Here is a 14,967-nt window from a genome sequence, read left to right on the forward strand (position 1 = left end):
AAATTGTTTTTTTTGACATGAAGGTCATCGGGAGCAAAAAGGAGAGCCGTTCACATTATTTGAAAGAGGACCCTGTATCATTTGGATTATATGTAAATTTGTTATATAGGAAAAACATTTAACTATTTAGAGTCAATGATCATAGCGTCAGAAATACCATATACTTTGCTTACATCTGGTGTGAAAGCAAAAAGCGATATTGTTATTTATGTTTCGGTATCTCCTTGAGCTGAAGTTCGATATTGCTCAACCTCGATTCAATGTCTCGTTGTCTTCTTAGCATTTGCAATATTAGATCCTTGATATCCCTTAGTTCTTTAGTGTCTTCTGTCACTATAGTATCAGGGAGTTTAAATTTTACAGTTTTCTGGATGCTGGCCTTCTGTACCTTACCTTCCTTTGCAAGCATGGAATTCAGTTTTGTATTCGATTTTGTAAGAGACTCTATGCCATCTCCTAAACCTTCCTCTTCTTTTTTTAGGTCAATTAATAGATTTTTCTTTTTTAGTTTATCTTGAGAGAGATCGTTTTCTACTGAGGTTGTTTCGAAGTTAGTATTGTGACTAAGATTAATGCTGTTATCGGTTCCCAATGAAGGGATCTGCTCTTGTTGCTGCTGCTGCTGCTGCTGCTGCTGTATCCTTTCGGGTGACATGAGACCGTTCTTGAATCGGGCCCGTATTCTCGTCAAAGAACCATCACCTCCAATTTTACTTTCATTACTGAATGTTAGCTTAGTTGGTGATGTAGGGAATATTATATTAGTTATGTGGTCTGAACTTTGGATCTTCACGTCTTTATGTGAGTTCTTGAACTGAGGCCTATCCAGACTTTGAGTTACTTTAGGGACATAGCCCTTCAAACATTCCGGCGATGCTATTCTTCTTGGCGTTACCTGTATACTATGTTTTGCACCATCCGTCTTCCTGGGAGATAATCTCATGGGGGGTTTTAAGAACTCCCTTTGACTTGCTGTCCTCGAAGGGGACATGCTTAACCTCACAAACACATTGTCCTTGTCGCTAGGTATATTATTCCGTCCAATTACATTCCCTATATCGCGTAAACTCCTACGGCTACCTTTGTTATTCATAATTTGTTTTGCTGAACAGTATTAGTTCACCCTTCAATCAGAATACTGAAGAAGCTTCGACTGGACTCATCTATTTACTGGATTCGGTCTGTTCTTGTTTACAATTTACATCCACACAGAATTCGGGACGTATATCATTATGTACGTCTTACAATCAATATTGCAGTCAGTCTCAGCTAAATAAGGCTTCAGCGTCAACTAATTCATATACTGAGTTGCTTTTATAGCCATTGTTATAGAAGAGTGGTACTGCACATCTTTGTAACTCGTCCACTTGTATAATTCTTGTGGGTATGCCGTTTAGCGTTAGGTATTCCAAGTTCGGCAAACTTTGCTCGAAGACCACAAATATATCTTTTAGATAATGTAGGTAGAGGTGATACAAACAAATAGCGTCTTCTCTAGTAATATTATCAGTTGAATTCCTCTCGGTATAGTTAGTGTCTTGCAGAATTTCGTTGAATCTCTGTACAAACGTTTCAATAGGTATGGAATCCCATCCCATCGCAGGTGTCGAAGTGTCAATAATACTAGTATAAGGCATAATCTTGTTTTGAAAAAACATCTGGAATAAGAAATTACGGCTTTGGAACCTACTTGGGTTTTTTACAAGTTTTGACTGATTCTTAGGAAATATTTTTTTCAAAATGACCTCATTAATGGTGTTTCTGCAATTTGAACAAGGGCAGAAATCATCAAAATTCAAACGCATTAATGGGTTCTCTGTTGTTGGAAAAAATAGTGGGTGATTTAGTTCACAATGTATATCAAAGCGTTGTAATTTTTTGCCACATACTTGCTTAGATAGGAATCTGATCAACGATACATCGAATTCAAATTTACCCATGTAGTCTAATTTCAGTCTCTTCAAATTACGGAAAGCAGTCAAACAGTTCCTTAAGAAAAATTCGTTATAGACTAGTGATGCTAATGATAAATTCTCAATCTCGGGGAATTTCCAAAAACCATCTAGTCCCCATTGAAAGTATAATCTATCAAAACCACCCTCCTCCGCGGAGGGAATATCATCACGACTGTACCAAGACAGAATTTCCAACTGTTTCAAAGTAGAGGTGTCAAAGATATCACTGTATTCTAACTCTGCAAAATGTCCATCAGATACATCGTATTCCGCAAGGTCAAGTGTGTCGGGTCGCAGATTCAACACCAAAGACTTAATTTTCATAGGAACCTTTATATTCTTGAAAAACCTCAATGCGTTAATATGAACTGATAGTTTTTCTAGTTGAGATAGATTGCAGTTCAGAAATAAACGATCAATTTCGTTCAAATAAGAACTGCTTACGCTGTTGTGAGTGGGCATTACAGTTGGTGGAGTTAACGTTAAAGTTTTAAGTTGCTTGGATAAGGGACTTAGTCCACTATTAACTGATGGTCGAACAAAGTGGTCGACAAATTTCACATTAGATCCATACTCGGATAACAAATTCAGTACATTTGACATCACATCTTCATTCAAGTGCCACGTACAACGAATTCTATCAATGAGCGGACATAACCTGCTTGGAGATTCCGCTAATGTCCTTTCGAAATAACTAAACTTCAGTTTGGCTAGTGCTCTATTTGATATCTGGTTTTCAGCATTGGGATCATCCTCATTCATAAAGGGAAAGTTCAAGACTGACCAATAACAAGTTCCAAACGAATTATCAAAGTCCCCGCGGACGTGATAGGTTTCATTAAGGAATATGTTCCGATAAACGAAAGGTAAAATTGATTCGTAAGATTTTTTACATACGTATGTCAGGGCAATTTTATCATCCTGAGGAATTATGCTGGCAATTTGTTTGAAAATGTCATATGGTAACCTATCGAGCATTGCTTTGAGTCTTTTAAGTTAGCAGTGTAATTTTCGGTCTATTTTCTATTTTATGAAAAATTGTTGGTTTCGCATACATTAGTTCATTGTGTTATTTCTGCTTTGACATGTGCTTCTATTCGAATTCCCGAGGTTTTAGTTTTTCCTAGCTTACTTACTAATAATAGCAATAAAGAAAAGATACGATAACCTACGAAGGAAAGGAAGGAAAGAAACTATTTGAGGGTGTAGATCAAGTCGTCTTTTTAGTTTATATTAAGCGCCATACCGGTGCATAAAATACTATATAATGTAAACGTTAGAAAAGGGGAAATCTTGCTAAAACTTAATCTTAGAGATATCTATATCCCTTGTAGTACTCCTTGGTTCCATTAAATGCTATAGCCTTAATAGCTATCAGCATAAGTTTTCCGTCTTTTACGGCCAACTTCCATAGAGATTTTCTTAAGTAAAGTTTCAAACCGGAACAGAGTTTGAGGCCAGATGGATTTGAGACGTCAATGATCTTATCGTTAAACTTACTTTTATCCGTTAATAAACTTCGAACTTGAGGAATTTTAATGCCGTTTATGTCCAAATCACAAAGATATATGCATGCGGGAAGTAAATAATGAGTTTTAACTTTCGCTTGCGTGTTATCGGATGGAAAATGATATTTATAATCATTCAAGTTAGCCGCACCAAAAGGCATGTTCAGCAAAATATTTCCAAATAAGGCCTCAAACTTTTGTGCTGATTCCCCGGTTAGGTCTAAATGTATACTCTGGGTTTCTTTATTGAAGCCTATTGTACAATCAGTTGAATCTATTTGAAAAAGTAGCTCTCTTGCATAGTCATCCAAAAATGGCCTTTTATAGCAAAGCATGTTCCAAGAATCTTTATATTTTTCGGCGATATTAGGTTTAATCTTTTTGATTACTGGTTGGTCACAAGGTAACGATGATGTACCGCATTCATCTGCACTACAGAAGTTTTCTTCCAAAAAGGATGAAGTTGAAAACGTGGAAATAGCAGGAAAAGTAATACCTTTTTTGGACAAATCCCTCAGTAAAAGACAAATCTCTTCATTTCTTGTTATCGGATTGTAGGTAACCTGAGATTTGATTAGCCTTTGTTCAAGGTTTAAAAACCTGTAATATCGACACTCTTTTATTAAGGCATCTCTTCTATTATCATCCAAATCGAGGGATGCTCCTCCCAGTAGTGTCAGTAAGTCTTTAAAATACTCTGAAGATCTTGGAACGTAAGGAGCAGAATGAGGCGGTGGTCTCAATAATTTTTTAGATATGATTAGCTTTTCCACATCGATGTAAACTGTGGCCGCATATATTTCGAAATAATTCGGGGAATCACCTTTCCTTCTAAATAAATTCTTAGCTATTTTGAATGATTGCCCACCAATGTTAGTGAAGTAATAATCTGTTTCTTTCAATAAGGATCTCAATCGCGGTAAATTATAGTATATTGCGTCTGCGAAAAGCATAGTATATTGGACTTCATCCTTAATTTCGATTATATATCCTTGCAAATGTTGACAAATCCATCCAAAAACCTCCGCAGATCTATCTATAAATAAAACCTCATTTTCAGTAGATTCTTTGGCATTACTGCCGCTGTCGTTATTTTCAGCAAAGGAGCATTTCTTGGAGAAATATTCAGTGAAGAAACTGGGTCCATCCGAACTTAAAGAAGCACCGCTAATTTTGAATAGCGATTTCCCCACTTGGATCTTATACATTTTTTCGTGTGGGAGAATCTGAGGAATATTCGGATCGAAGTATTCTTGTGACAAAGTTGCTACTGTTGGAAAAGACATTTTATTATATAGTAAGTAGTGTTGACGATTCTCTTTTCCTCTATTAGTGACGAATATCAGTGAGGGTAAGGCCTCTTTCACTATCGTTTGGCTATTATTTGTTGCGAAAGTAAGGTGTTGAACCTTCTGTGCTATACATTTTCTGTAGTATGAACCATTTGTTTTTGTTTGGGAAGATCCTTTAAAAGATTGACTTAGTAAGCAATTGAGGCTTACATGATTTTCCTGAGTTTGGTCGGCCGTGCAACCAAAGCAAAATTCAGCCAAGAAAAACGTCTAGGCAATGATCCGCATGGAACAGTAATGAGACATCGGCACAGAATCAATGTGATCTTTTGCCTTGATCGCTGAGATAAATTGAAAGACTCAAAATTACAACCTTCATAATGGATAGTATATTGGATCCACTTTCCTAGTAAGTGTGTAAACACAAAGATTTTATTTTGAAATAACGAACCTTAAACAACCTATATTAAGATATACGAGATAAAAATACAATGCAACCAGTAGACAGAAAAAAAAGAACAGGTTGCGTGTAACCTAAAAGAGATATTAACTTTATATTAGCATTATTATTATAATCATTTTGTTATGGGCTGTTGCCTCCTAGTATTAAGATAAAAAATTACCAGAATTTCTTATCAATTGAAATAAAAGAAATTTCTTTCGAAAGTTGCATTGAAAAAAATACTTTGACCATTTTCCTGAAATAATATCGAAAAAAAATTCATGTCAATTACAATAACAAAGCGGCAGCACCGGCTAACAAAGCACCAGCAGCTGGTAAAGCCTTAACAGCGGCACCAGTGTAAGAGGTAACACCTGGAGTCGTGGAACCTTGCTGGGTTGGCTTTTCAGTTGGCTTTTCAGTTGGCTTTTCAGTTGGACCTGGAGCAGTGGTGTTCTTTGGAGCTTCAGTGGTTGGCAATGGACACCAAGTGGTGTATTGAGTGACAACATCATCTACGGTGACGGTAGCAGTAGAAACCAAAGCTGGGGAAACTGTTTCAGAACAGACGTGGTCTTCACAAGAAGTGATAGTGACCAAAGTGGTAGATTCTTGAGTGACAGTAGCAGTGGTAATGTTAGAGGCGGCGGAGGCAACAGCTGCGACGGTAGCAATAGAAGCGACAGTAGAAAATTGCATTTTTAATTTGTTGTTATTTTGAAGCGAACGAAAGAAGATGTTTGTTATTCTTGCTTATTTTTTTAACAAGAAAACATTCAAAGAGAAATAATGTGTAAGTGAGAAATAAAACGATAACTAGTAAGACACAACAACGGTTTATATACTTCGAGAGATGATTAAACCTCTTTCTAGGTTGTGGAAACTGTACACAAAAAATCACTGAAACATTAGTAAAAAGAAAAGTTAAGGCAAAGTAGAGAGGAAAAACATGACATACAGATAGTAGAAAATCCCTACGAGAATTCTATGAGGGGGCCATTGGTTCACCCTCTGCACTGGTCCCTGGAAGGGACTCGCCCCGCGTAGCCCCTTCTCTTACTGGAAACCACCCGCATGCCAACGGAACACGCGTTCTCAGAAAGTGACGCAGGACTAGGCTCGTGGATGTGTGAAGAGTTTTCCCGCTGCAGCGCGTCCTGCAGGTTAAACCCAGCCATGAATCCGACCAGGGAGACTGCCTTCCTATTTGGGCGATCGCGTTGTCGGAGTGCCTCAAAACGGGTGGCTTTCTCCATGCGGAAGCACATACACGGAACCACGAGAAAGAGACCGCGCCGAAGCCTGCTTATTGACGTTGGAGCAGCACATCTGCAGCTATTGTTTGAATGACTGCCAAACACAGTCATGCCACACGCTTTAATGCTATTAAAGAAAAAGTAATATAGCGGCCATCGTTGGTCTCATCAAAAAAAAAATCAATAAAAAAACGAAGAGAAAAACTATAAAAAATGGAGGTCATTTTCAAGAATTTTTGAACACATCGGAATTCAACTTCTCATTTTTACACAATGTTCAAAGAATGAATGAGAAAAAGGAGGAGTCAATAAACTTTTTCGTCTACAGTTCCATTGATGGTGACGCAAGTGGTGACTAATCCAGCAGAAAAAAATGGACTGCGGGATTGAGGATATCAGGGACGAGAATTATGTGGGTTGATAGGAATAGGTAATTACTCCGTATTCTTTTTTCACATTTCTGGCCTTCTTTTGCTTATGTGTCTTTAAGGTTTGTCATGCGGGCCCGCAGTCAGCAGAGAAATTTCCTAATAAGGCAGTTGCCCCGCATAAGGCTCCCCTTACGACACCAGAAAGGAAATTAGTGTCAATCATATTTTCGGTTATTACATTTTGCTTGTCTTTTTCCATCCGGGACAAAACTAGCATCTTACTGTAAGGGGCATTGATGGGAAGTGTGAAGAAAGGAGAGGATACAATTATTTCATCTTTGCCTTCAGGCATAGTACTTGCACAACTGGTTACTCTTGAACTGTATATTGAGAATTCAAAAAGAGAACTTCTTATCCTACTCAAGTAGCGTCCTTCATCCACAGAAGGCTTTGTAGCGAAGCTTACAGTCAGGCCACGCCTAGTCATGCTGCCTATTTTTGTCCAAATTAAAGTTACTTTTTGTATTTACGTATTTATCTTGTCCATCAAGTATCTTTCATAGCAAATTAATCATACAGGCCCGAGGTCTACTCTTCGTTGACCAACCCAGCTTCTGCACATTGTGAATAGAATAACGATTTGGAATTACTTAACAGCTGACCTGGCGTATCAAACTCAGCTACTTTACCATTATCCAGCACAATAATTCTATCGCTATCCATAATTGTGTTCAGCCTATGCGCGATAGTTAGGATAGTTCTATCCTTGAAGGCGGTGCGAATTGTCTCTTGGACGACTTTATCTGTTTCCACATCCACTGCGGCAGTAGCTTCATCGAGTACCAAAATCTTAGAAGGAACCAACATTGCTCTTGCCAGACACAATAATTGTCGTTGTCCAACACTTAAATTACTGCCACCTTCCGATAATTGAGCGTCTAGTCCGTCGTTACTCATTGATAGCACGTGTTCTTTCAGATGAGAGAGTTCTAAGGCTCTCCAAATAGCTTCGTCGGAGTACTGATTGATCGGATCAATGTTTTCACGAACAGTACCTTCAAATACCTGAGAATCTTGAGGTATGATGGATAGTTTGTGTCTCAAGTCATATAGACCAATCTCGTTGATGGAAACACCATCAATCACAATATTTCCCTCACTGGCCTCGATCATTCTGAAAAGAGCTAATGTTAATGAGGATTTCCCCGCTCCTGTTCTGCCAACAATACCAACTTTTTCGTTTGGTTTTATATGTATATTAATTTGCTTCAGAACAAGATCAAGCTCTGGCCTGTAACGAGTAGAGTAATTGTTGAACCTAATGTCACCTTGAGCGGGCCATTGTTTGGGTGGTCTATGACCTTCAATTATTAAAGGGGCTTCACTCTTCAAGTCAGCATATTCTTTTATTCTTTCCACTGAAACAATATTGGTCTCAACCTCTACAGTCATCCTAACGATCCAATTTAACGTTTGCGTGATTTGTAATGCGTAACTTAATGATAAGCCAACCATTCCCGAGGTTAGTGTGCCTTGCTTTAGTCTAAAAACGGATAAGGTTGCTGCACCTAGAATTATAATAGAACCGATAAGTTCCAGTCTATAAGCTAACCAACGATTGGCATTAATGGAGGGATAAAATGCACTCATGTTATTATCTATACGGCATTGATTAATATGTGAAAATCTCTTTTGCTGTGAATAACCTCTAACTGTAGCAAGACCGCCCAAAGTCTCCTGAAAATGGGAGTATATTGGTGATCTGGTGATAGAATCTAAACGACGCAATTCTCTCGATGTTCTCAAATAATACTGCTGGTAGTAAATGTAAAATACACCTAGCGGAATAATGATGAAGATAAATTGCCACGTCGTTGCACAAATGACCGTAATAGTAAATGTGACCTTTACTGCATTGACGAAGAACTGAGAAAACGTTCTTCCCAATAAAGCATCTACTTTATATATATCGTTTGAAAAACGGTTCAAAATTCTACCAATTGGTGTTGTTTCGAAAAAAGTCATCGGGGCTCTTAAAACAGAGTTTGTCATCAAGTTATGCAAATATTTGGAAGCGTGAATAGTACAAAAAACCCATAAAATAATTGTTTGGATTAAAGTGGCTAGTGCAGAGCCGATACCAAGGGCAAAATAAATGGCCAAGTAACGAGCAGCATTCGGATTACCTCCATAGCGGCTGTTAATTTCGGACCAATGTTTCAACCATACATTACCCATGACGGAAAGTAACATTGATATAACAATGAACAATAAGAATACACACACACTTTTCGGGTTGCAAGCTTTAGCGTACTCTAAGTAGATATTCCACTTCACTTTCCCTTGCTCACGATGCTCTCTTTTAGCAATATTTTCATCGTCACCAAAGTCAATACTTCTTAGGGTTGCATCACTAGCTCTCCTTAAACTTACGGTATCAGGACTTCCAAAATCCAAATCATTTAGTTTTTGCAATTGTTCCAGCTCGCCTTCGACTGGTATACTGCTTTCACGAACCGAGTTTTTGGAAGAGTCACACTCTTCACTCTGCTTATTATTATTTTTCTTACCATAATCGTTTAGTAATTTCCATAACGGAGAGTCCGCATCCTTAGTAATGTCACTATATGCGCCTTGTTGAATGATTTCTCCATTATCCAACAATGCAATAGAATCTGCGATTGATAAAGCGCTCACCTTATTGGTGGCTAATATCCTAGTTTTTGTATGTAGCAAACCATTTGGGCCCAATACATGTTCGATCAAGTGCCTTGCAACATGTTCATCAACAGCTGCCAAAGGATCGTCGAGTAAATAAGTATCTGCTCTTGAATAAACTGCTCTTGCTAAAGATAGACGAGCTTTCTGCCCTCCTGACAAGGAAATTCCCTTCTCACCAACCAAAGTCTTATCCCCATCCATCAAAATCGCCAGATCAATAGTTAATGCACAGGCTTTGATAGTTTTTTCATAAAATTCCGCATCATACTTATGCCCAAAAAGAATGTTTTCTTTTACGGTACCATTCATTATCCACGGTACTTGTGAAACATATGCAATACAGCCATGAACTGTTGCAAAACCTTTCACTCTAAATAGATCACCGAGCATGCATGATAATAAAGCTGTTTTACCACTTCCAACCTTGCCGACAATGCAAGTTAAATTCCCTTTTGTAGCTTGGAAATCAATATTCTTTAAGGCCACCTTATATTCCGGCTTTCGTTGCCATAAAAAAGTAGCGTCATCTCCAATATTAATGGCTATATCGCCGATATTCTCTACATTTGGTAAGCGCTGGACGGAATCCGGTTGCAGCTCTTCATTAGTAAAGAATGAGAATAATCTACCAATAGAAACAGAAGCTTCGATAAAAGAATTCAAAACCATGGGAATAATCATTAATGGGAATGAAAGCAGATTGAAAAGGGTCAAAGCGGGGAAAACCAAATCAGTTGTCAATGCCCTATCTTCGGTATATACAAATACCGCAAAGGTGCAGCATGAAACAAGGAAAGGAACTATATTAAACTGAAAGCTTGTAACCGCCATATAACAGCCCAATTTTGTTAAATTCTTCAATTCCTTGTTGTTTCTTACTTCCTCCAGCTTTTCTCTGTAAGGTTTCTCCCATGCATATAGCTTCAGGGATTTAATATTGTTTAGGATTTCACTTATAACACGGGTTCTTTCATCTTTGTACTTCATCTGGGATTTTTGTAACTTCTTTTGTATTCTCATTAAGAATGAATTCAATGGCATCATGATAACTAAGATAATTACACCAACCCACATTGAATTTCCCAACAACTTATACAATGAATACAGGCAGATAATAATTTGGAAGGGACCTGACCATATTAGATTTAACCATTGCGTCAAATCCTGTAACTTTTGAACATCCACACTCATTAGATTAACAATATCACCAGTAGAAGAAAGTCCAGATGCCTCATTAGATAAGACTAACGACTTTTGATATATCAAGGCAGTTAAAGCGCTTTTGATGTACATCCCTGTATTGAAAACGTTCAGAAAATACTGATGCAGGACAGACGTCTGAGTAAATCCCACAAGAAACATAGCGAACGCAATCAGAAACCCTCTTACGATGGGCAACTTTTGATGGGGGCTACTTTGAAATCCGAAAACAGAAGGATTACTACCATTTTCTCTCTCATCGTTATAGTCGGTAACAAACTTAATCAAAATCCTTAGTAATTGTGGCTGAGTAAATGCCAAAATATCATGAATGGCCTTAAAAAAGGCAGCTAGAAGCATTTTAGATCCAAATGTTTTGCATATAGCCAAAGATAGCGAAGGATTTGATTTTTGCTTTAGTTCACTTTGCCAATTTTTCTCCAATTTTTGAGATAATTCTGCGCTGCTGAAATTCTTTGGTAATTTATATAAATCTGCTTCCACTAGGTACTTTTCATAACCAGTTTTCATTAAACCTGACATCCACGAAAAAGTAATCCTGGAGAATATATTGGCGCTATCATATGGATTCGGTTTCCTTCTTGTCAAGCTTTGATGTATGTGTTGGTGTGGCATTAGCGGTTTCTTTGGAAGAGCTTCAAGTAGTAGAATACCGGCGCATGTAATTACTTGAAATAATGTCAGTATGAAACCTTGCTCACCAGAATACCATCCACCTTCGTATGTATGTCTAATAAGGATATTTATTAGTTTGGAAAAATTACCAAATGTTTCAAAAAGCCAATAAAATAAAAGTACGGTGTTGGCTACAACTGATCTGTCGTATTCAATCCAATGTAGACCTAGGGCAACAAATAAAGACAACATGGTCGAAGCATATTGGCTTACAATTGTAAAATCTTCAGTTTCATCTTTAGACAATTTCAAAGATGCGAGTGAAACAAATGCTATCTCCAACAGGACAAGTGCCATTCTAGAAACAATAATCCAATTTCGTCTATATTTTACGCCAGGATGTCTTATCTTACAAAGATGAACCAAATCCCTGGTACCAAAAACTAACATAAAAATTGCTGACAGATTTAAGACTACACCATCAATAAAGCATTGAGTGAAGTCGCCATAAAAGGATATAGGTCCGAATCCCTCATGAGATCTACAGAGCTTGCAGGACCACGAAGCAAGACTACCAGTCATTTTCTTGATTTTTTATGGCCGTATGATGCTTATCTTTTATTGTCAAATTCTTAATCTGATATGGTAGGTGGCAGTCCTGCTTCCGAATGGAAGTCCATGTGAAGCTATCGCAGTTATATAAGAAAGACCAACTTTTTTCCATCATTTCCATAATTACTAAGCGGTAAGCTTTCAGCGCCCAAGCATCATCGCGCCGGAATAACCTGTATCCTCACCATGAAGAAAAAAGCATGCCAAGATGACTAGAGGAATAGATATTAATGTTTGGTAGTACGATATTCTAGACGCTTGCGTATTGGGATAGTTTTGTCATTGTAAATTGTACTGTGAATTGTTATCCAGTAGAACTCGTTGCCCGTAGGAAATGTTCATGAAATCAATAATTAATTGATAAACAAAATTCTTTGTGAAGAATAATAAAGTTTCTTGTAACTCTATTAGGTGGAAGTAGTAGTTAAATATTAGGCTGAGTACTTAAGTATCTTGTCCCATTTCCTCTTTTAATCGATGTTTATCCCAATGGCTTCTCTGAAATTTAAGGCGCGTCTCCAAAGTGTTATTTTTCAAGAGTGATTCAGAAGGGAAGTGGATACGATATCTTTCAATAGTATTGCAAAAAGGGAATCGCAAAAAAAGAGACCGCGAAGGCCAAAATACAATTTCTCAAAGCATCTCATCGGTTCTGCTCCTAATTTTCTTTGTTAGTAAGGGAAGCTATGCGTACGCACAGAACCAATACATTTCTCATAAGAGAAAATATTAAACTAGAGATCATCCATGAGTCGAATTCCTATTTTGGTGGGGAACATATATCAATTGCCTTCAGATTCAAGCACCTAGGCTCTCAAAATGAATTATCCAGCTATAAAGAAAAGCTCCTCGCATTTGATAGAGCAGTTGAAGAGAAGTTAGAACAGCAAGCGAAGACGCAAGAAGATAGTGAAAATACGATTGAAAACCAAACCTGGTCACTGAAATCAATATTTGGTGCTTTGAAGAAAACAGCTGGTGCTGAAGAGAGTGTAGACGCACAAAACATGAAAGAGCTGAATAAAAACAAGGTTCTAAGAGCAAAAATTCAGAAGCAAATGTATTTTCATCAACCTGTGACTTTAATATCTGGTTATGTGCAAATATCAGGCACCTTTCAATACGATTCCGAAGTAATTGGGGAGTCGAAGTTTGAACAAGATGGGGTAAAAATGGTAGGACTAGATATTTTATCTGGACATGCCACAAATTCTATTTTTGCATCAGAAGATGCGACACAAGTCAAAGGTAAAGGAGATTTAGCCAAGTATTTCAACTCTGATTATATGAACGTAATCAATGGTCTTTCCTCAGAAATCAGTTCTACAGGTAGAACAGGTAATCGTAATGGACGAGTTTTAGCAAATTCAGAAGATACCAACATAAGAACCTTGCCCCTCCTTTTAATACCGCAGACACTGCTATTTTCTGAGATTTCTTTGGGACCAGGTGAAGCAAGGACCTTCTATTTCAAATCAACAAAATTGCCAAAAGATGTCTGTCCAAGTTATTCTTCGTCAAAGGTTGTGTCAATAAACTATGCTCTTGAAGTTGGTGTGGATGTACTTTCTGATGACAATATCAAGCCATTTTCGAATAAAGTCCCAATAACAATAGCACCATATATTAGTTCAGATGCCGAGCAGTATACATCACATCTCGATAAACCTCCGATTATATTAAAGACAGGCAACATAAAAGAATTGAGGCCTCGTCCACTTACTCGAAAAGTTTCTACAGCTTCTGCTGTATCATTTGGTAGGAGAAAATCATCCATTATTGACATTGATTCTACATTGGAAAATAGTGAAATTGTTAATCGCGTCAAAGAAAGCTTTATTGAACTAGTTGAGTCCAATCAAAACGTTTCAAAAGATATAGATGAACTTGTTGATCGGCAATTAGAAGTACAGTTTGAAAAGGATGAAGATTCTTCAGACCCTGAACTTAACGACACCCGTTTTTCCAATGAAATGGTGGCATCGGCGAGTTCTAGTGCGACTGTTAATGCTGTTAATAAAAGGAGAAAAAGTGAATCCATCCGCAACAACATTTTTAACCTCGAGCGGAAGGTCTGGAATGATAAATCTCTCATAAAGTCAGACAATAATTCCAATCTCTTACCTCAACTGGTCAATTTACAAAGTGCATATCAAATAAACAGGAACAATGTGCCTATGGCAAAGGTGTCTTTGTCAGCACCTTTTTTTAAGACTACAGATAATATAGATTTGGTTATTGAGTTAGATTCAATAACCACCCCTGTACTAAAAGTGACCTCGTTAACTGTATCCTTAGAATCTTTTGAAATTATAAATCCAAAATATAGAACTGAAGGAAAACGAATGGATAGCAAGCCAAAAGGGAATTCAGTCTATGAAAAACATTTTATTTGTTTCGATGAATGCAACTCCGTGTCCGTAAAACTACTTCCTCCAAGATCACCCACAAGTCAGATTACGGGACAGTTCAAGACAGACGTCTTTCACCACAAGTGGATGATAGGTCTAAAATTTGTAATAGTTGCCAAGACAGGAAGTATCACATTGGATCAATTTTATGAAGACAAAAAAGGTGTTTTGTTTCATTCAAAAGAGAGTTTAGAAGGTGAGGAGTTTTCCTGCTACGTTCCCGTTCCAATATTGGCCACGTCTGAAGATTTCATGGGATGGTAACCAACAAACGCATACAGTATAGTTGTAAGATCGGTCTTGCATTTAAGTTTAGTTTAAAACCAAAAATTTTACCAAATTTCCAAATATTTTGTAAGCTGTGGGTATTCAGGGATATATTTACGAGATAGTTGACCAATATATTGGCTTACTCTATTGTTTTCATGTCTTTAATTCTTTCTTGCGCAATTTCGGATCAGCTCACTTGACACGACAAGTATTTCTTTCCAGTTGCCATTTTTCTTTATGATCAAATTCGACAGCTATAGCATGACTAGTTGAAGCATCAGACATTTTTTGTT

The 14,967-nt window shown here is 37.5% G+C and overlaps 6 protein-coding genes across 6 annotated transcripts; 1 reads left to right on the forward strand and 5 right to left on the reverse strand.

Moving 5' to 3' along the window:
- Positions 1-202: 202 nt before the first annotated feature.
- Positions 203-1,093, reverse strand: FIN1 (Fin1p; the record flags this gene model as incomplete). The annotated part of the gene is made up of 1 exon (XM_056226897.1): positions 203-1,093. One exon carries the CDS (start codon positions 1,091-1,093, stop codon positions 203-205), a length of 891 nt encoding a protein of 296 aa, XP_056081127.1.
- A 172-nt stretch (positions 1,094-1,265) lies between these two features.
- On the reverse strand, positions 1,266-2,933 carry SMKI04G3520 (uncharacterized protein; the record flags this gene model as incomplete). Its single annotated transcript, XM_056226898.1, has 1 exon — positions 1,266-2,933. The coding sequence occupies one exon, from the start codon at positions 2,931-2,933 to the stop codon at positions 1,266-1,268; it is 1,668 nt and encodes a 555-aa protein (XP_056081128.1).
- A 331-nt stretch (positions 2,934-3,264) lies between these two features.
- Positions 3,265-4,749, reverse strand: MRX16 (Mrx16p; the record flags this gene model as incomplete). Its single annotated transcript, XM_056226899.1, has 1 exon — positions 3,265-4,749. The coding sequence occupies one exon, from the start codon at positions 4,747-4,749 to the stop codon at positions 3,265-3,267; it is 1,485 nt and encodes a 494-aa protein (XP_056081129.1).
- Positions 4,750-5,485: 736 nt separating this feature from the next.
- Positions 5,486-5,896, reverse strand: SMKI04G3540 (uncharacterized protein; the record flags this gene model as incomplete). Its single annotated transcript, XM_056226900.1, has 1 exon — positions 5,486-5,896. One exon carries the CDS (start codon positions 5,894-5,896, stop codon positions 5,486-5,488), a length of 411 nt encoding a protein of 136 aa, XP_056081130.1.
- Positions 5,897-7,412: 1,516 nt separating this feature from the next.
- On the reverse strand, positions 7,413-11,963 carry YCF1 (ATP-binding cassette glutathione S-conjugate transporter YCF1; the record flags this gene model as incomplete). The annotated part of the gene is made up of 1 exon (XM_056226901.1): positions 7,413-11,963. One exon carries the CDS (start codon positions 11,961-11,963, stop codon positions 7,413-7,415), a length of 4,551 nt encoding a protein of 1,516 aa, XP_056081131.1.
- Positions 11,964-12,679: 716 nt separating this feature from the next.
- On the forward strand, positions 12,680-14,668 carry RGP1 (Rgp1p; the record flags this gene model as incomplete). Its single annotated transcript, XM_056226902.1, has 1 exon — positions 12,680-14,668. The coding sequence occupies one exon, from the start codon at positions 12,680-12,682 to the stop codon at positions 14,666-14,668; it is 1,989 nt and encodes a 662-aa protein (XP_056081132.1).
- Positions 14,669-14,967: the final 299 nt, after the last annotated feature.

The sequence above is a fragment of the Saccharomyces mikatae genome, assembly GCF_947241705.1.
Source record: "Saccharomyces mikatae IFO 1815 strain IFO1815 genome assembly, chromosome: 4".
NCBI lineage: Eukaryota > Fungi > Ascomycota > Saccharomycetes > Saccharomycetales > Saccharomycetaceae > Saccharomyces > Saccharomyces mikatae.